Source organism: Sinocyclocheilus rhinocerous, unplaced genomic scaffold (genome assembly GCF_001515625.1).
Source record: "Sinocyclocheilus rhinocerous isolate Xijiao unplaced genomic scaffold, SAMN03320098_v1.1 scaffold82, whole genome shotgun sequence".
In the NCBI taxonomy this organism is placed as follows: domain Eukaryota; kingdom Metazoa; phylum Chordata; class Actinopteri; order Cypriniformes; family Cyprinidae; genus Sinocyclocheilus; species Sinocyclocheilus rhinocerous.
In genome coordinates this window covers 605,381-627,904 of record NW_015644168.1, presented here as the reverse complement: position 1 = coordinate 627,904, position 22,524 = coordinate 605,381, and the positions used below count along the sequence as shown (strand labels likewise).

Below are 22,524 nucleotides of genomic sequence, written 5' to 3'. Positions count from 1 at the left end.
CACCTTAGCATCTTTGCTTGATGCATTCATATAAAACCTAACATGTCAACATGTCCACATCTCTCTTTTCAGGAGAAACCCACTTCACTTTCATTTCATCACAGATACAGTGGCCAATCAGATCCTCAGCACTCTGTTCCAGTCGTGGATGGTACCGTCCGTGCAAGTCAGCTTCTATGACGCTGATGAACTCAAAGTAAGCACTTGCCTCATCATGCTCCCATGACTCCAAAATTGCCCTTTGACCCAGAGATAATGACCATGTCACAGAGCACCATAATAGAGGTTTAATGGGAGGTCATAAGCAGCGATAGCTTTGAAACGATGCAGGTGACAATGACAAGTCTGAAGAATGATGCCGATCACAATCCTCTCTGAGCTCTTTCAGGCACAAACAACTGGAATGAAAGACGTGTCACACGCGCTTATGGATTGTAATGAGGGGGCAAAGGTCCCCTTGGGACAGTATGGCTTGTCTGTAATAGTGGAAACATTGAGGTTGTTTACACTCCAGTGATCTCAAGAGCTTTCGCTCTTGGAAAACTCTTTCACGCTCCAGTGGGAGAGAGAAAACACAGAATTATTCATTTCTGTTCATATATTTAAAGTGACAGTGCGCCTCTTTTTTTACAACTTGGCATGTGAGAGCAGCCTTTGATGTGGCGCTGAATTATTCACTGTGTTGTGAAATTTTTTTATGCAGTGCATGGTACGCTGAAAGAGCGAAGTGACAATCAAAGAGCATGCCTCCTCCTCTACACACACACATGCACACATTTTCTAGGAGAGCGCATTCTAGTTTACATTACACTGCACACTCAAGGACACTCACATGAATGCATGCACGCTCTCACATGCACAATAACACAAATACATTCGTTCTTGTCCCGTTTTGTGCTCCCGTCCCCTTCCCGCACTGCATTCACCTCTGATTGTCAGCTGTTTGGCTCGGAGCCGTCTCTAATCACGCGGATTTTACATTCTGTGTCTCCGCTGTGCATAGAGACCTCTTTGCTCTCCTGAGTATATGAAAGCTAAGCTGTAGGAAATCCAGTCTTTTTCAATCAACCCCTCTCCGGCAGATTATTATTAAACCTGAGCTCAGGTCATTAAGGATGTATGCTGAAAAGATGAAGCGTACAATAAGAACTGTAGAGGGTTATTTCCATGGGTGCAGATGATGCTATAACTGCAGAATACAGTTCAGAAGCAAAGAGCACAATGAGCGCCTCTGGTAGGTGATAGTGAACACATGCAGGGTTTTAAGAACAATCTGAAAACTATATTCTAGTCAGGTATAATATGTAATTAGTTTTAATAGTCGCTACACCCAGGAATACATGTTTTCATTCTGTGTACATTATTATTATTATTATTATTATTATTATTATATCAATATCTGGGTCCCAGTACAATAATAATGTGATTGCAGTCTTTTACTGATTTTCTCTTACATTCATCACTTAAGAATATCAATACAGTTGTGTGTGGTAAAATACTGTAATACTTGATAAAAATATATAGATTTATTTTTTCTCAGCTATTGAGCAGAACAAACAACAGCAGGTTCCCAGACATAAAAATTCCATTCATCTTAGCAAGGACACTTTATCTATGACAAAAATAAATATATATTTTATCTATCTATCTCTCTCTCTCTCTCTCTCTCTCTCTCTCTCTATATATATATATATATATATATATATTTACTAAACCTTTAACTAAAAATAAATACTATTAATATTATATTGTTGACATATTTTGGAGCACAAATTGATTGTGTTTTACATTTAGAATCAATTTTTTATATATAAAATAGATTTATTTTTAACATATATTCACTTTGGCCTGAAATGAAATAATCCAAATTTAAACAGTTGTAAAATGTTTAATTTGAACTTTGACATTTAATTTTTGGAATTTGAATTTTGGAATTTGAAATTAATTTAAAGTTTATTTTACTTGTAATCTTACTTGTAATCTCTCTCTCTCTCTCTCTCTCTCTCTCTCTCTCTCTCTCTCTCTCTCTAATAAAAAGTAAAAAGTAAAAATAAAAAATAAATAAATGTGTATTTAAAAATACACAAACGTAAATACAGTTTAAAAGTGTATGTATGTATGTATGTGTGTATATATATATATATACACACACACACACACATAATCATTGTTGCTGATTTGATTCTGTTTTGCAATGTTGGTTTTCCAGTGGGTAATATATCAAACACTTTTCTAAGATTGTAATGTTGTAATTTATATAGCTGGTTGAGTTGTATTGAAGTCTGTATTAAAGAATAAAGAATGAGTTCTCTATGTAGAAAAAATTAATTCTCTGGGTAGAAAAAGAATGAGAAAAATAGCTCTAAAACCAAGGCTGATAAAGTCACTGTTGTGCTCTTTTGCTGGTTTCTCACAGATTTCTGTGTTTGTCTCTCTCTTATTCTCCTAGTCGGAGGTGTCATGGATACCAAACAAACACTATTCAGGAATTTATGGCCTGATGAAGCTCACACTCACTAAAGCTCTGCCGTCCAACCTTTCAAAGGTCATTGTCCTCGATACAGACATCACCTTCGCCACTGACATCGCCGAGCTGTGGGCCATCTTCCGGAAGTTCACAGGTAATCAGCCGCTTTCCTTCAGGAGTCGTATAAAGCATCTGGACAGTGTAATTTAACACTGGCGTTCGTTGTGATTGCAGAGAAACAGGTGATTGGTCTGGTGGAGAATCAGAGCGATTGGTACCTCGGTAATCTGTGGAAAAATCACAAACCCTGGCCAGCCCTCGGACGAGGCTTTAACACAGGTGAGGATATGCAGCTTCCATTTCCACTTCACTGTGTTCCAAACAGCAGAAAGCTTTGCTGTTTTATAGCCGCTGGCATTACACAGCAAATTAGTGTGATGGTGTTCCTGGTGATATGTGATTCTAAGGCCATGTCCACACGTACACGGGTATTTTTAATAGAGTTTTTCCTTCTTCCGTTTTTAAAAATCTCCGTCCTCATGAAAACGAAAACGCATGCCATGAAGCACTGTCAAGAGCATGCCAAACCAACAGGTGGCGATATAATCTCAACCGTAAAGCCATGTTAGCCAATCAGAAGCCTGAAAAAGTTTCCAGTAGGTGGAGATAACAGCACAGGCTCCAACGTCACAAGCCAAAAACTCGAAGGCGTTTTCAAAAATGTTCAGTTTCAGTGACCTGGTGCTGCGTTTGCGTGTGGACGAATGACCTAACCGCGTAGAAAAAGATGTGGTTTTAAAAATAACCGCGTTCGTGTGGACAGGGCCTAATAAAGAAAGGGATGAAAGGAGGAAAAGCGTGCAGTTTTAATAACTGAACATACCCTAAATACACTGTCGAAAGTTTGGAATAAATATGAATTTTTAATGTTTTTGCAAAAAGTCTCTTATGCTCACAGAGGCTGCATTTATTTGATATAAAAATCCAGTAAATCAGTAATATTGTGAATATTATTGCAATCTAAAATAATATATTTTAAAATGTAATTTATTCCTGTGAGTTTTCAGTGTCACATGCTTTCAGAAAGCATTCTAATATGCAATTATTACAGCATCAGTTATTATAAATACTGGTTCTTATTATTATTATTATCATCATCAATTTTGAGAACTGTTTTTGCTGGTTAATATTTTTGTGGAAACTTTGATACATTTTCAGAATTCTTTTTATGAAGAGAAAGTTTAAAAGAACCGCATTTATTTGAAATAGAAATCTTATGTAACATTATAAATGTTTTTACTGTAACTTCTGATCAATTTAATGCATCCCTGCTGAATAAAAGCATTCATTTCGGTTCTTACTTACCCAAACTTTTGAATGATAGAGTATCACAGCTTCCACAAAAATATGAAGCAGCACAACTGTTTTCAACATTCATAATAAGAAATGCTTCATGAGCACTGAAAATTGTAGTAATATTTCGCAATATTACTGTTTTTACTGTATTTCTGATCAAAGAAATGCAGCATTGGTGAGCAGAAGAGACTTTCAGAAACCCTAACCCTAACCCTAATTATCCAAACTTTTGACCGGTAGTGTGTATATAATATTATACTAAACAAATTAATTACTCATTAAATTGAAAAATGGTAAATTAAAGAATAAATAGATTTAAAAAGCATTTAAAATTTGTTTGTAGAGTCAAAAAGTTCAAAAGCTTTTTTGCTGGTTTGGTTGTTGATTTGATTTTACCCCAGTTATTCATGGGGTAAAATCAAATATAAAGATATCAAATTGAGGTACAATCGATTTTCGTGCAGCTTTTGCAGGAAAGAGCACCCAGGCATGATCACTTCTGAATGGAGCACAATGCTTATGTCACACTGAGAATTTCATTTGAGTATGAAAAAGGCAATAGTTTGCATTGGGCTCCGTTTGACAACAGGTCTTTCTTTTTGGAACTGCAGGTGTGATTTTGCTCTACATTGAGAGACTGCGGCGGATCGGCTGGGAACAGATGTGGAGACTGACGGCAGAGAGAGAGCTAATGAGCATGCTTTCTACATCCCTGGCAGACCAGGTCCATATCCTTCATGAACAATACCAAAACACTTTAGAAGAAGAATTGGTTTCATAGGCCTTAGGAGATTGTGCCTTGCACAACAGTAGTCTAAATAATGATGAAATGTGAGCTAACCATGCCTGAATAATGTTGTGAAATGCAACAAGTGTGTCATATTATTGTTTTATGTTCACAGGACATATTCAATGCATTCATAAAACAGAACCCAGTTCTGGTACATCAGCTGCCGTGCTTCTGGAACGTACAGTTATCGGATCACACTCGCTCTGAACAGTGCTACACCGAGGTGTCAGATCTAAAGGTAACACTATATTTGAAGAATTTTTTAGGGTATAAACGACCAATTTAACCCAGAGGAATTAAGACTAACGATTTGCTCAAAGGGGCCCTTAATTGGTTCAGGCTTTGCCAAATTCACTGTGTTTCTTTTACAAATTGTCTCTAATGCAAATGTTCGCCCAACAGTCACATTCATTTCCTGTCAAATTTCCATTTTAGTATGGAAATTATGTCTTTGAAGTTGTTTGTTGCTCAGTTTGATTATTTCCTCCTGCAGGTCATTCACTGGAACTCTCCTAAAAAGCTGAGGGTAAAAAACAAGCACGTGGAGTTTTTCCGTAATCTTTACTTGACGTTCCTGGAGTACGATGGGAATCTTCTGCGACGGGAACTCTTCGGCTGTCCCAGTCAGGCCAGCTCTGAGAGCACAGCGGTGAGTTATGCTACGTTTACACGACAACGATGTAGTCAAAAACGGAAACGTTTTTCCCTTGCGTTTTTAAAAAGTTTCACGTATACACGACAACGTTTTCAAAACAATTCGCGTTTACACATATCCGTGAAAACACTAAAAAATATGTAAATATTACGTATGCCAGGCCAGTAGTTGGCGCTGTCACCATGTTAGTAAACAGTACCTGTAGGGAAGTGATGATTATATGATGTATATGATGCATCTCCGCTGTTGGTTGTAATATTGGTGAAGTAAATCCACACTTTGCTGAAGAAGCGTTTGAAAACTCGAGCAGCAACAAAAGTACCATATACTCCGCCATTGTTGTGTATGTTTGATCGCGCTTGCCTTTAAAATCGACACGTACTGCGCATGTCTGCATACCCAACACGTACTACGCACGTGCATGACGTCACCGTTTTGGGTGTTCACACGGAAATGATAACGGTGGCGTTTTCTAAAACTTGCACTTTGAAACCCGTTTTTTTTTTAAATATGCATTTTCAGTCCCCAAAACGCCGTTGTTGTGTAAACGAACAGTCAAAACGCATAAAAAGTTTCCCGTTTTTGGCTGAAAACGTTGTCGTGTAAACGGCCCCTTAGTTTAGAAGTAGATTATGCAGTGTTATGCAAATACCTTATTCTTGGAGTAGCATGCAGATAATGACTCATGACAAATATCACGTAAATACTTAAAGTACACAATAAAATACATATACATCTTAGAAATGGACTGTATATCTGACAGTCCTGGTCTACGGAAGCCTGTTTCTGCCTGAAATAATCAATTTCTAATTAGTAATTTATAAGTAATAAAAATACTAAGATTGCCACATATAAACTAATTCCGAGACATAAACACTGAATTGTCAAATGGTAACTCTGAGAAGAAAAGTCAGAATTGTGATATATAACAAAAAAAACTAAAAAAAAAAAAAAAAAAAAAAAAATTCTAAATTTATCAGATAAAGAGTCACAATTAAAAAAATAATAATTAGTTAGTTAATTAATTAATTTAATTACATTTAAAAGATTTGAATTCTGAATTCCCCAACAAAAAAAAAAGTTTTAAAAATGTCAGAATTGCAAAATGTAAATCAGAATTGCAAGAAAAAGGGATAATTCTTATTTAATATTTGAGTCTGTATCTTACAATTCTAAGAAAACAATTTCTTGTATCTCGAGCATCTCAGAATTGTGAGATAAAAAGTTGCAATACCCTTTTTTTCTTTCCATGTTGGAAACGGGCTTCCATAGTAAACAGCAAAGAAAGAAAGAAAGAAAGAAAAAATTATTGATTGATTGATTTATGGTTGATTGATTGATTGATGTCACATGTCATATTCCTTGTTTATCCAGTCCAAACACTTTTATGTACTTTCTTCCTGTCAATCATTTTGCACAGTTGCACAGTCATGCGAGAAAGCTATTTTTTGACAATTAACTCACTGTTCAGGTTTACTGATAATCAGATGGCACTTCTTTTTTATTTTCCCTACCTGTGCCTCTGCTCTGCTCTGTATATGGTGGGTGGAGTTTTTGAAAAATGGGGCGTGGCTTCCAGCACCTTGAAACTGCAGACCTCAATACCTTTACTTTATAGAGAAGAATTTATATTCCTAAACTGGATAATTCTAAATAAGTAATGAATCCCAGGGTCTAAAAGTAGCTCGGCCTTGGATTTGTACAAGGAAAAAGTGTTTCATAAAGTCTCGAAGGGCAACTCGACCAGAGCCTGCTTGATGTGTCCTGCTCAGCACAGCTGATAAAACACATTCTTCTTTGTTTCCAGCTTCAGCAAGCACTAGAGGAGTTAGATGAGGACGACCAGTGCTATGATTTCCGGAGGGAGCGAATCATGGTGCACAGGGTGCATCTGTACTTCCTGCAGTATGAATACACACCTACAGATGACGGCACGGACATCACGCTGGTCGCGCAGCTCTCCATGGACAGGTGAGGATGACAGACTGTCCAAATGAGTCTACCGTCACGTTTAGGCCACTCATGCTCATGCCAAGGCAATTTAATTACAGAACTGTCAAATATGATGTTGTGTTAAATGAACCCTGTGCAGCACTCTGATTAAAATGAGAATAGATTACTACAAGCATTGCCAGTTAATAACATTTTCAAAACAGGGCGATCATTGTTAACTAAAACGAAAACTGTTAAAGGGGTCATATGATGCGATTTCAAGTTTTCCTTTCTCTTTGGAGTGTTACAAGCTGATTGTGCATAGATAAGATCCCTAAAGTTGCAAAGACTAAAGTCTCAAAACCAAAGAGATATTCTTTATAAAAGTTAAGACTCTGCCACGCCCCTCTAAAACGGCTCGTTCTAACACGCCTCCACATATCTAGGTCACTGTGGGAATATTTGCATAATGCACCCCCAAATGTGCACGCAAAGAAAGAAGGCGTGGTTTCAGTAACCGCAGTTAGTGTTGAAGCAGCATGTCAGGGAGATGCTGTGTGTTTCTAGGCGAAAGCAAAAGCACTTTATTTGGCCTTCCGGAAGTAGATGCATTTAGGAATCTTTAAGATTACTTACAACAGAACAGCAATGCATTTTATGGACGACCGTTTCGTGAACCTAGGAGAGGAGGTAATTCTGACTTTGCTATGACTATCTGGCGCTTCTGAATCAGCTACTGTTTTGTTATTAGTTTAAGTATTTGCTATTGACTGTTTAAATGCGGAGTTTTGCGCATTGTGTGTGTGTGTGTGTGTATGTGTGTGCGCGTGCGCGCGTGTGTGTGTGTGAGAGAGAGAGAGACAGCGTCACATCACAGTAGAGTCAGCTGTCTTGACCGCAGCTTGTGTACTGCATCATCACTGTGTCTGTCACGCTACTCTGTTCCCCTTTCGGGCTTGAACTGATGGTAAAACTAATGACATTATTTACTGTCTTTACATTTATTTTGAAAGATGAAGCTCGCGATTATGGTAAGGGGCGTTACATTTCCGACGAGTGCTTGCGGTGTTCGGCCAATCACAATGCACTGGGTCAGCTGGCCAATCAGAGCAGACTGCGCTTGTCGGAAGGAGGGACTTTGTAGAAAACGAAGCGTTTGAGAGAGGCGGGGCATAGAGGACTTACAATAATGTACAGTATTTGAAAAATAATGTGTTTTTTGAGCATTAAAGCATGTCAACATATTCTGTTACACCAAATACACAAAATAATGATCTTTAAAAAAGCATCATATGACCCCTTTAAATGTTTTTGTTAATTGAAACGAAGCTGAAATAAAATAAATATAAATATTAGATGAAAAATTGATTTCATTGAGTAGCCAATGCAACATCTCTGATTTTTTTAGTTTAAGCGGAAGCACTTAACTAAACTTAAACTAAAACTTAAATAATAAAGCTAATTTAAAAATAAGAATAAAAACGAATTATATTATAAACTTAGTATATAAAAAATATTAAAATAAAACTAAAATAAAAAATAAATTAAAACCGAATAGTAATATTTAACATAAACAAATACAAATAAGAAAATGCGCATAAGAAAAATATTATAAAATAAGAAACATTTAAATAAAAAATGAAAGCATAAAAAATAAAAATAAATTCTTACAATTTTAAATGATTAATAGTTTTTATATTTTTATTACATTTAAAATATGAATAAAAACCATAATAGTACATAAATAATACTAAAATAACACTGCTTTAAAACATGTTGAACCCTCTTGTTATTTTCAGATCAACTTGATTTTAGGGTTGCTGATTTAATGTGATTAGTTAATTAAAACAAAAATCGAATATTTTACAAACAGAATGATTGACAAGGATTTGTTATGAAATAAATGATTTAAACAATAATTAATTATATCAAATTTTGCTTTTGTGATTAATTCAATTAATTAATTTCCATGTCATTTATTTAATTCACTTAAAAATGTATTTAACTGAAGGTCCTACTTTCTTTTTGTCTGTAAGTTTGAGAGTAAGAGTAGGAAAATAATAATCTTTTCAGCAAGAAAATAATAATCTATTATATTCCATCTAGAGTCTATTAAGTCTTTCCACTGAGCTATTTAAAACAAGCTTTTTGATATCACTGAAGCCTCTGTTTTACCATGAAGTAGTCCCGGCATTTTCAGAAAGGTGATTGTTATGCAGGATAGCAGCTTTGTTTGTGTTTGAAACAAGTATCAACTAGAAGCGCTTGACGTAGTGAAGATCAGAGCATCCCATACTAGCTACTGAAAGCTTGCCCTGGAGGTTTTAAAAATGTGTCAAAAAGAGCCCATAATCTTGCCTCACTTCAGTTACTGCCCAGAATGTAACCAGAGACGCTTTGTATCTGTCCACAGACTGCAGATGCTGGAGGCCATCTGTAAACACTGGGAGGGCCCCATTAGTTTGGCCCTGTACATGTCTGATGCCGAGGCCCAGCAGTTCCTGCGTTACGCTCAGGCCTCTGAAGTCCTCAAGAACCGCAAAAATGTGGGCTATCATATCGTCTATAAGGAGGGTCAGTTCTACCCTGTCAATCTGGTACGCAATGTGGCGCTCCGCAACGTCAACACACCCTACGTTTTTCTGACTGATGTGGATTTTCTGCCCATGTACGGCCTCTACGATTACCTCAGGTAAGCTGTGGATTTCTTATGAATGGTCTGTTAATGTACTGGTTCCAATTCTGTAATATATCTCTGTGTTTTTTTACTTAGAAAAAGTATAGTCCAACTGGACATGGCCAATACAAAGAAGGCTCTGGTTGTGCCCGCCTTTGAGACGCTGAGATATCGCCTCTCCTTCCCCAAATCCAAGGCCGAGCTGCTGTCTATGCTGGACATGGGGACTCTCTACACCTTCAGGTACAGTAGACATTCAAAATAATCATCTCATTATCAATCTCCAGGGTGTTTAGAATTTATATTAAGGTAAATGACAAATAAGAGTGTCCCCAGTAAAGAAAAGGGAAGTTCTTGCAGAAATTCCCACGTGCCACATTTTTACAAATGTGGTTTTGAAAAACCTTTATTTTCAGTTCATTTATTATAATGTTTCAATTCATTTATTTTTTCCATTTAAGGAAGGCAAAGCAAAATAACATTGTTTACACATTGAACATATGTGAGTGTACGCATCTTAAACATTTAAAAAAATAATTATAAATATAATTGAGTTTTTGGGGAGCCACACCACATGACATTTTAAAAAGTGGTCTAACCTTTTTTTTTTTTGTCATACAAATGTCAAATTATCTGATATTTTAAGAGACGTGTTGACTTCAACAGGGGTCATCTTTTCTTATTGTATTTCCTGTTATGTTTCTATTTAAGCATTTTTATGCATGTTGGCTGAACCACATGACTTTGATTTGATGGACAAATATCAAACATCAATAATTAGTGTAGTAGTTTTTATCTGTATATATGATAATAATAAATATTACATTTTAATTAAATGTAATTTTTTAATAATGCTTTTTTTCTTCATTATGATATCAAGACAGCCATATCACCTTGCCATTTTTTAGTTTTTGCTCCAAAAATATAAAATTTAATTTTAATTTAGAAATTAAAAACATGCTCATTATAAAGAGCAAGGTTTCCTGAGTTAATAAAAAGCATATGAATTAACTAAATCGTAAAATTAAAATAACTGTAAAATGTTAAAATAAAATACAAATATGTATATATTTTATTTTAACATTTTACCTTAATTTGTATTATTTAATTAATTAATTTAATTTAATTTGTACATTTTTTTTATGTTGTGTCCCCATTAGCCAGCATTAGAGAACCTTGAAAATGTGTTGTTAAATTATTTCAATATTGACTTAAAAGTAAGTACTTCCAGGGGTTCATCTAACAAAAACAAAGTTTTGGAATCCCTTTTATATAAGATGAGGTTTAAAGATGATATATTTTTGAATGATAAATATATTCAATTAAAGCATGAGCATGAAGTCTTTAGCCCATTATTAAAAGTCCACTCAAAATGTTCAAATATATTCATTTACTGCTCTCCTAAACTATAGGTATCATGTCTGGACAAAGGGTCACGCGCCAACCAATTATGCCAAGTGGAGAACAGCCACGACGCCATACAAGGTGGAGTGGGAGGCAGATTTTGAGCCGTATGTTGTGGTGCGACGAGACTGTCCTGAGTATGACCAGAGATTTGTTGGCTTTGGCTGGAACAAAGTATCCCATATCATGGAGCTTGATGCTCAGGTAAGTTTTTAAAGACATTTGGCATGTTTCTACTACCAGTTCAAGTGTCCCTAACCTGTCACATTTCCTCGTTCCAAAGGAGTACGATCTTATTGTGTTACCAAATGCCTTCATGATCCACATGCCCCACGCGCCCAGCTTTGACATCTCAAAGTTTCGCTCCAGTCCGAGTTACCGCTACTGCTTGACGACTCTGAAGGACGAGTTCCACCAAGACCTTTCTCGGAAGTATGGTTCTGCTGCTCTCAAGTACCTCACAGCACAGAGGAACATCTAAACACTGTTTCAAATGTACTTCAGCACACAGGAGAATGGCTCGGTCTAGTCATTTGAGGCTCAACAGCCAACATGCTGCTCTGCTACATGTCACGGTGTCTAGAGGAACGAAGCTGAAGCCCACGTCTCTGCTGAAGACTATGAAATCAAAGCTTTAATTCTTCTTTTTGATAAGTCATACAGCAGAGAACCGTGAAAAACCAATGACATCAGACTGGTGGCGAAAACTCGACCAAACATGCTTGAACTGCTTAAAAGCGCAACAAAAGACATTGGTAGACGTTTGCGATGACCCACTTGCTTTATAGCCTAAAATGAACGGTCACGATAAAGACCTTTTTTTTTGACAATCAGGGCTTTTTCTTCACTAAAGATCTACGGCTAGCGGTCCATGGCGCTACGCAGCTTTGAACCATCTGAAACCATTCGATGGAGTATCGAAAGGACGATAACTGAATGAGCTTTCCAAAGACTCTTCTGCTGGACTGAAGTGTGGGGAGGCCATCAAGACGAGGGACTTTTAAGCCTTATAATTTCACGGATATTTAAAATATTTAAAAATATTTTTCTTTGTTTTTTAATGAAGACAAAACAACCTACAGCCTACGTATGTTTTACTATATAGAATCGAAAATCGCATTATTTTTTAATTTAGAAACACTGATTTGCTTGTAGCGAGGTTGAATGCTCGATAGGGGTGCGAGGTTTCGGTGAGAAATGATCAGTGTGTTTAACTGCTGCGTTTAGAATTGTCACATAACAAATGGCGCATATTATGACGTGCTTAAACAGTGTACACCAGGACGCTTTCCTGCCCTGAACTCAAATCACTTTTCTCACTTTTCAAAAAAAAAAAAAAATTGCACTACATACTGTTACAAAAACATGACTATATGTACATTTGCATTGAGATCCACCCAAGGGACCATTAAAAAAAAGGAGGCATCCGTTGACTGAATGAATATTTGTTGACACTTCCTGTTATTGAAAACAAATATTTATCTTGTAAAATGTCACATTCTGGTCAGCCCTGAAATAAGAATCCAATGTCCAATTCAGCATCAGTAACTCAAAGATGTATCAATTTTCTAATGCATTCAAAACAAGTAAAAATGCTCACCAAGGCTGCAATTATTTAATCAAAAACACAGTAAAAATAGTGATATTTTAAAACATTATTACAATTCAAACCAAAAATTTTTTTTTAAAAAAAAAAAAAAAAAAAAAAAAAATACATGAAAGGTTGTACGATCCATTGTACCAGTCGCAATGTAATTCCCAATGTGTCCCGTCTTTATAAAGAAACGCTCCTCCAGGTCATATTGAGTTGACCCCTCACACACCACCCATGCCCTTCCGCTCCATCAGACTGCAGATTTACGGTAAATACCCGTGCCTTTGCTGTGTTGCGAAAACTGGATATTGATTGTACTACTGTACGCATCAGCGGGGCCTGCAAGAATACAGGTACTGTATTTATTATTGTTGACTTAAATCAATCATATTTTTCTATGTAGGGGACAAAGTGCTTTAAATAAATTCTCCCTGTTTCTATAGTTTGTCAAAGTTCTTGTGTGTGAGTCACACGTTGCTTTGTCCTATCTTTCAGTTTGTTGTAGGATTCACTGGTGACTCATAGTTAGGAGGTCTACAATGCAGGGCAGTGCTGATAAGAAAAAAGCATTACCTTGTCACATTTTTTTTCTCCTCCTCCACACTAATCTCACAAAGAAGTGTGCTAAAAGAGAATTTTATCCCAAAAAAGGGGGATTTTTCGACATAGCTCTTTATAACAACTGTTCATAGACCAGATCTGTCAGGTTAATCATAAAAACAACAACATAATATTAGTCAGTTTCTTTAGTCATACAAAAAAAAAAAAAAATGAATGTATTGTATTGAATGTGCACTTGTACTTCAAATCTTATATAAGGACATTTACAGTGGTGGCCAAAATTATTAGAACACCTGACATATCTGAAAATGTTGACCTTTTTTGCCTCCAAAACATGATTTCATTTCATAATGTTCATGAAACATGCAGATGGTTGCTCTGAGCACAACAAATATCAGATGAAGTGAGTCGTACTGTTTTTATTCACTTTTAACTTTAGTATTTGGTACGTCCACCTTTTGCAGCAATAACAGCAGCACATCTCTATGGCATAGTGTCATTATATTTCCTGAGAACTTCAACACTAATGTTATCCCATGCCTTCTGCAACTCAAGCCAAAGGCTTTCCTTTGAATGTACAATAGTTCTGTCCAGTTTATTTTCCAATTCGCCCCAAAATTCCTCGATGGGTTTGAGGTCCGGACTTTGAGGGGGCCAGTCCATCATTTTCAATGTTCCAGCGCCCTTTCGGGCTTGAACTGATGGTAAAACTAACGACATTATTAACTGTCTTGATATTTACTTTGAAAGCTGAAGTGATTATGTTAAGGGGCGTTACATTTCCGACGCGTGCTTACGATGGGTTTGAGGTCCGGACTTTGAGGGGGCCAGTCCATCATTTTCAATGTTCCAGCAGAAATAGTTTGTTTTATGGGTATTGTAATGGAGAATTCAACAAAAACAACTAAAACCTCTTAAATATGCCAAGTGTTCTAATAATTTTGGCCACCGCTTTAAGTGTACTTAAAGTACATTGTCATGACTGTTAACACAATTAAGTACACTTAAAAAGTAAATTTCAAATAATTGTTTTTATAAACTTACACATTTTGATTTGCTGACTAACATACTAAATTACATGACGTGCTTGATTATAAATTTAACTGTATTTTATTATTTGATGTTACATTGAAACTTATATTTTAATATATTTAAAATGCACTAAACTGTAACTTCATCTTTGAAAATGTGTGATTACAAATATATTTAAATACATAACATGCAAATTTCAATAAAATTACATTAAAGGAATATTTCACCCAGAGGCCTCAAACCATCCAAGATGTAGATAAGTTTGTTTCTTCATCGTAACAGATTTGGAGACAACTAGCGTCACTTGCTCACCAATGGATCCTCTGCGGTGAATGGGTGCCGTCAGAACGAGAGTCCAAAAAGCTGATAAAAACATCATAATGATACACAAGTAATCCACACCACTCCAGACTCCAGTCCATCAATTAATGTCTTGTGATAAGCTGTGTTTGTAAGAAACAAATTAAACTTGAAGTCGTTTTAACTTTAAAGGGGTCATATGATGCGATTTCAAGGTTTCCTTCCTGTATGAAGTGTTACAAGCTCTTGGTGCATAAAGAAGATCTGTAAAGTTGCAAAGACTAAAGTCTCAAATCCAAAGAGATATTCTTTATAAAAGTTAAGAGTCAGCCATGAAACCTAAAACGGCTCGTTCTAACACGCCCCCACATGTCTACGTCACTGTGTGGGAAGATTTGTGTTCGGCCAATCACAATGCACTGGGTCAGCTGGCCAATCAGAGCAGACTGCGCTTGTCAAAGGAGGGGACTTTGTTGAAAACGACGTGTTTGAGAGAGGCGGGGCATAGAGGACCTACAATAATGTACAGTATTTGAAAAATGTGTTTTTTGAACATTAAAGCATGTCAACATATTCTGCAAAGTTTCCTTACTTTAGCAAAGGAAAACAAATCTCCTGAAATATCAGCAGTCTCCTCTTGGCTTATATCGAAATCCTCTGACATTCTTCTTTACAAATACTCGTTTTGTACTTCTAATTCTTGACCGTTGTTTTGTTTTGATCTCTCCCCTGCGTTTCCGCTTGCGTTACTTCTGAGCGGCGCATGCGCAACGCCGACCTCATACGTCATTCCCCCGGAACTGCTTCTGTTTACAACAGTGAGCGCAAGCTAGATTCAAGTGATTATTATGTTTTGAATATGGATATTTTTCTTACAAAAACGCATCGATTCGCAACAGAAGGCCTTTGTTCACCCCCCCAGGAGCCGTGTGAGACACTTTTTTTATGGATAGGTGATTTTTATTTAAGTTCTTTTGGACTGAAGCAATGCAACACCCGCTGAGTGGCATTTTTTTATTATCCGTCCGACTGGATTCGTCTGAAAGAAGAAAGTCATATACACCTAGGATGCCTCGGGGGTGAGTAAAACGCAGCCTAATTTTCATTTTTGGGTGAACTAACCCTTTAAGTCAAAAACGCACTCTAAGTCCAGATAACTACATTAATTATACATTTATACTATAGTACATTTTCATTTATTAGCAATTAACATGCACTTTAGTGCTGGATAAATAAATTGGCTGGAGAAGTTGCAGTGAATTAAAACATACTTTTTTGTTTTGTTTTTTTGTAAAGATAAACGATCAACTTCAGGTGCAGGATATGGCCCGTGGACTGTAATTTGAGACCCCTGGTCTAGATAATACAGTAGACTTGCTGTTAATGTTGACTGCAAATGACTTCAGCCAATCCAGCTGTTAGGTGAATTTGATCAATTGTTTTCCAAATGGATTTGACGCCTGTTAAAACAAAGTTAATTTCCGGCAATTGCGGGAGAGAGGCTGCGGTAAGCGGAGCCCTGAGTGCGAGCGGAGGGCTGTTTCCTGTGCTGCGTGGGCTAATGCATGTGTAATTGCCTGAAGTGGCCCTTTATGACATCATGAATCAGAAACCATTGCACACAGTCAAAGAGTTTCAAGCCGCTTTTTCAGCATTCATTCACTCTACCCAGCAGCTCATTACAGGAAAGAGCGTGCAGGGAAACTCTGCTCACAGTGTGAGCACTGGAGCTCAGGACTGTCCCAGCAACAATCTAGAAAATGGACTCACATCAGGAAACATGCTCAAGCTTGAATAATTCATTAGATACAAGACAGTGGCAAGTAAAATGCTGTTTCTAGCTGATTCCAAAAGTCCCAGACGAGTCCCTGGTTGGCATACCAAACCTATTTTTGGATTTTTTTTTTTTTCTCATTAGTAACTATTAAACATTATTATCTCTGTTTTTTCCGCCTTCATAACGGAATCTACATTTCTTTGTGAATTTGGCTTAATGAATCCAGACCATAATTTATTGCATTTACATCAGAAAAAGTGTGTTCAATACAACAGATGAAAACCGAGAAAATACACTACTGGTCAAGTTTGGGATAATTCTGATTTTGTTTCAAAAATGTTTTTGAAAGTCTCTTACACTCAAAAAGGCTGCATTTATTTGATCAAAGATACAGAGAACAGTACATAAAACAACTGTATTCTATTTAATATATTTTAAACTGTAACTTGCTCCTGTGATGCAAGGCTGAATTTTCAGCATCATTAATCCAGTCAAATCCAGTGTCAAATGATCCTTCAGAATCCATTAATAATTGATCCACAAATCAGCATAATTATGATAATGTTTCTTTTTATATTAATGTTGAAAACAGATTTTGTTGCTTAATATTTTTTGTGGAAATTGTGAAACATTTTTCAGAATTCTTTGAAAAATCAATTTTTGTAACATTATAGATTTCACTTTTGACCAATTTAATGCATTATTGCGGATTAAAACTATTCATTTGCTCACCCCAAACTTTTGAGTGGTAGTACATTACTGTATGATTTCCACAGAAATACTAACAAATTGCATTTTAAAAAGTTTTCAACATTACATTCTAATACTATTTTACAATATTAGTATTTTTACTGTATTTACAATATTAGTATTTTTACTGTATTTTTGATCAAATAAATGAAGTCTTGGTGAGCACAAGAGACTTCTTTTAAACAATAAAAAATCTTAATTGTTCCAGACTTTTGACCGATAGCGTATGCTAGAGAAAGAATAGAGATGGAAATTCTCATTAATAGTGTCGGCACCTAAATCGATGAATTTGTGTTGTGTGAGTCAAACAACAGGAAATAATTCCTTCAGATTGTCCCACACGGATCAATGCCAATAGCCCTCTGCACCGTTTATTATCTCTTAAGTTAATGACAGGAATCAAAACACCCCATTTATCAACTGGTGACAGCCTCCAAATATCTCCAGAGCTCAACACTGACTGCTCGATATTGATATTGAAATCAACTCCAGTAATGGTTGCTCAATATCACATGCAGTGACGTTTAACAGGAGCTCATGATTTGTGCTCTTCTGTTTGTTCCTCTGCCGTCATCTCTCCTTCACACTCTGTATAGCACAGGCAGTAAATAAGGAACTATAGATCAATATTACCCAGATCTCATTGTGGGGTTAATAGAGCTTGCTAAGGTCAAAAGGGTCGTAAAGTTTTTCTTTCACTAATGTTCAAGTGATTTCTCAACCTTGACATTTCTGATAATAAAATTGTGTGTTGTGCACCCTGAAACTGTGGTATTACCCAACACATAGCTTTCCACAAATTCTGACTAATTTCATGGCTTTTTCATGACCTACAGTGGCTTGTGATTACTGGATAAGGACTTTCAGAACGTTCAGAGAACATTCAAAAGTAACATTTAAAGGGGTCATAGGATGCCCATTTTCCACAAGTTGATATGATTCTTTAGGGTCTTAATGAAAAGTCTGTAATATAGTTTGGTTAAAATGGTTGTGTACACACACTGTCAACACACATTTCAGTTCAAACAACTTCTAAAAGTGCATGTAGCATCCTATGACCCCTTTAAAAACATTTTAAAAACTAGATATGTTCAGAGAACATTTAGAATTAACATTTTCATAACTTCATGGGAATGTTAACATTCCATTCCCACAAGAATACACAACCGATAAAAAGTTATTTATAAAAGTTGATTAATAATTTTTTTTTTTACGTTTTTGAAAACATTCTCTAATACTCACAAAGTCTGCATTTATCTGATCATAAATAAAACAGTAATATTGAGAAGTAGCGTTTATTTTTAGCATACTTTTGTAGTGAATTTATTTAGGAAATTATATACTTCAAAAAATAATCTTAAGTGCGAACTGAATGTAATGTTTTCGGAGACTTATTTGCATGTTATTTACAACTACATGAAAAAGTTTTATCATTGAAAATTATTTTATTAAGTTATTATTTTAACTTAGGAGTGCTTTTTAACTCACATAAGTAGGACTTTAAGTGCATCTTAATATGTAATTTCATAGTTACTTCTGTTGTCTTTGAAATATGTTTGAAGTGTAATGCTGAATGTACTGACAAGCATTCATGATAAACTATTTTATTTTATTTTAAAGTTATTAACAAAAATGTATGTAATTTCTATTGAAATGTGTATGTCATGCATTTAAATACATTTATAATTACACATTTATAATGATGAAACTGCAATTTAGTCCATTTAATATATATATTAACTTTAAATGTATTATCAAATAACACAATGCAGTTAAATTATAATCAAGTACTTTACATGCTTTAGCATGTCAGTCAACACATCAAAGTAGTGCGATTCCTTAAAGCTGCAGTCCGTAAGTTTTGCCTCTTTATCGCCATCTCTGTTTGAAAACCTGAAACTGCAGCTGTGTCCGGAATTATCTTCCTTGCGTGGGTTGTGAGTCGGCACGTCTCCAGCGCAGATGAATCTAATATTTTGAGGAGTATGTGTGGCAGTGAGTCACCGCACTGGTGTGGATATTTATTGTACTTTGCACAGATTCTAGCCTACGTCTTGGAATATATAACCCAAATAGGAACTTTCACCGTATATTGTCATCAGAACAAGTAGGTAACAAGTCTGCCACATTTGTTCTGACCAACTGAGGAAAAAAGCATTACAATAAATTGCACTACCAATGGTAATTTAATCTAAATTATCTCATATCACATCAAACCGTGCAAATTATTATTTTTGTTATACTTTATTCTCAAATTGTTAATGTTAACAACATCAGCATTGCGTGACTACGAGTATAGTGTGTATAAGCGAGTAGATTTCAATTTCTGTACAGTCTAATTTCTAATTGTAATGCCACTCGAATTTCATATTAAGAAATTATTTTAACACAAAAAACTAATTATGCTCCCTTCGAACTGGTTGTCTTTAAAATACAAATCTTGTGTAATCCCAGGCTATCTGTAAGAAGCACATTTAAAACTGGAATATAATTTAATTTAATTCACGTGTTTCATAAACACATAATCCTTTCTGGATTACAATACGCAATCAAAATGATGCATTTAATTATTCCAGCTGCTGTGAGAAAAGGCTATAAATGATCCGCCACCTGCAGGATCCTCGCATGCGATAGCCTAGTAGCCGGGACAACTTCTTTTGTTTACAGACGTGAAGTAATGACGTGGTAGCATGCTCGAATTTCCTGTTAAAACCTACCCGGGGCCTGTACCATGATGGTAGATGAACAAATTCAGAGTTACAGGATTAGTTTTGAGTTGACAAAACCAAACCACTCCAATACGGCTTTGTTGGTACCATGATGCTGATTATCAACTTTCTTTGTCAACTCAGGCTTTAATCCTGAGTTTGTGGAGCACATGCACATGAATGTGTGACATCAGTGGCAAACAGCCAATCACAACACAGAGCAAGTGTGATTCACTTCTCGCGAGAGAGTCAGCGAGATTCAAAACTCTTTTCTTAAAGGTTAAGAGATCAAAGAATATGAGGAATATAAATGCATTTACACTGAAGTACTTGTCCATGAAAGAGGACAAATAAAAGAAATGATCTTGCTCTATTAGTGCAGTCACAAGTGAAACTTGATTCTACCACTTATGTATATTACATATGATCTGTATATATTAATATTCATTTAAAATAAATGCTTTATAATAATTGTTAAACTTGAGTGATGGATTAATAGTAATATAAATCATATTATAATTATATAAATCATATATAAATCGTAATTATCATTAAAGCCAGACAATTTTGTTGTATTTTAAGGTACTTTATAGTGACCTTTAACTTGTAGGAAGAGAAACTGGGGGAGTGACGTTTTTTTTGCGTCAGACATGTATCACTTTGCTCACATCCAATTTCAGTTTGAGATCTCTTACCCAGAACATAACCTGCCCTGGAGCAGGTTAGCTGTGAAGTGTAAGTGGCAATGAACGCTGCTAAAAGCCGAGCCACTTTCATGGTACCTAAAACCCAGGATTGGTGCAAACTAAACTGAAACTTACCTGTCTAGCCAGTTAATCTGTCTTCATGGTACAGGCCCCCGTACCACTCAAATTACAAAACATTATTATAAGCTAACCGTTGTGAAACAGGTTAAAGTACGGCGATAGTTTTGAACACTGGCTAGTTATGCACTTGCTCAAATATTGATTTCGGATCATTTTTAACCAAAAAAAGTTACGGACTGCAGCTTTAAATCATGAAAAGATTATTAAAACAATTATTTAAAATGTACTTTAAAGTAAGTGTTTAGTTTGACATTATAAAGTGCATTTTTTAAATTAGTTTTTTTTAAGTACTTAATTGTGTTAGGAAACAGTCCACTTTCTTTAAGTACATTTAAATTGTTGTTTTTTTAAATTATTTTTTATTACTATTACATTATCTGCCAGTACGCTTTTTTTTACACTCAAGATTTGAAGTACACTTACAAGTGCACATTTAATATAATTAAGCACACTGCTTTTTCACAAAGGAAAACAAAACACTGACTGACAACAACAAAATTTACGGTCACTCTGATGCAATATTTCACTTACACAGAAGGACAGCTACTCAGCCGCCTCCGATGACAGGTTTTGATAGTCGCTTATTCTACTGGCAGGTCACATACATATTTTAATATGATCTTGTTGGCATCGAGCAACCTCAACTTGTCAAAGATTTCTGCCCCGACATGGTTGCTAAAAAACGGAGATGCACTGAGAATCATTTTGCCTCTGGTACTTAGTGTGTTTCTAGCTTACACCTCACACTGATGTCCCACTATTTCCAGCCTCTCCTGTTGTGTTTTCAAAGTGACAACAGCATGCACAGTCACTAATGAGAAGTAATTCCTTGGCAGGAAAACCAATACTTCCGCACATCCTCTGAGAGTCCCTATGTATCTGCTCAGGATGTCTTTCCTGTTGTGCCACAGGCCAAAACAACTCTTGCAGTGTCTTCTCTACACGGTCCTTCCTTTAAAGTGCAGCGATATTCATTTGTCTTTGTGAATTTGCAGTGTTAAGAGGCTGTTGCAGCAGGTGTCTGGCAGAGAGAGCAGCAGAGACGTGGAGGGAGGGAGAGAGGGCTTTTAATCTGCCTGTGGATGTGGCTTTGCACCATGAGAGGCAGGCTGATGTGGGAGATGAGATCATTACTATAATTAAACCCTCTGTGGCGATTATCAAACAGCTTATTTGATTTGACATTGTGAGATGAGGCATCATAAGAGGACTAGTAAAGCAGCTTTTTTCACTGATCAGACTGGCATGCTCTCTGCCAGCTGGAGGTAAGTGCTTTTCTCGCAAATTTAATTTGTCTGAGCGACAGGAATCAGTCAGTTGTCAGTGTTTTGGAAAATGAAAAATGTGTTGACGGGCTCACCTGGAAGTGTTCACACACCAGTCATCAAATTTATTTTGAAAACGCTTAGTGCTGGGTGGTATACCGGTTCATACCGAATACCGGTGTTTATTTTTGTTATTATATGAATTTTTAAAATACCGCAATACCGGTGTATGTCACTTAAACAACGTTCGGAACGTGGCACTGTTTGAAAGGGGTCCCTTTTCACTGGTGCACTGTGGTGAGGGAACAGCTGTATGTGTTACTAAGCGTGAAAGTTCCGAAACTGAAGCTGTAGAACTAATAGAACGTGATGACACAGAAGAACTCATCCACAATATCCACATTGACCGCCACAAATATCCACCGCCCC

The 22,524-nt window shown here is 36.2% G+C and overlaps 1 protein-coding gene across 1 annotated transcript in view; it reads left to right on the top strand.

Moving 5' to 3' along the window:
- large2 (LARGE xylosyl- and glucuronyltransferase 2) overlaps positions 1–12,842 on the top strand; it is a gene marked incomplete at its 5' end in the record, with an annotated part of 15,958 nt that extends 3,116 nt beyond the window's left edge. Inside the window, 10 exons of the mRNA XM_016575684.1 lie at positions 2,450–2,621; positions 2,702–2,806; positions 4,435–4,547; positions 4,726–4,851; positions 5,107–5,262; positions 7,076–7,239; positions 9,614–9,892; positions 9,974–10,120; positions 11,290–11,485; positions 11,565–12,842. Of these exons, the coding sequence (XP_016431170.1) occupies positions 2,450–2,621; positions 2,702–2,806; positions 4,435–4,547; positions 4,726–4,851; positions 5,107–5,262; positions 7,076–7,239; positions 9,614–9,892; positions 9,974–10,120; positions 11,290–11,485; positions 11,565–11,762 (1,656 nt within the window). The remainder of the gene's footprint in view (positions 1–2,449; positions 2,622–2,701; positions 2,807–4,434; positions 4,548–4,725; positions 4,852–5,106; positions 5,263–7,075; positions 7,240–9,613; positions 9,893–9,973; positions 10,121–11,289; positions 11,486–11,564) is intronic.
- Positions 12,843–22,524: the final 9,682 nt, after the last annotated feature.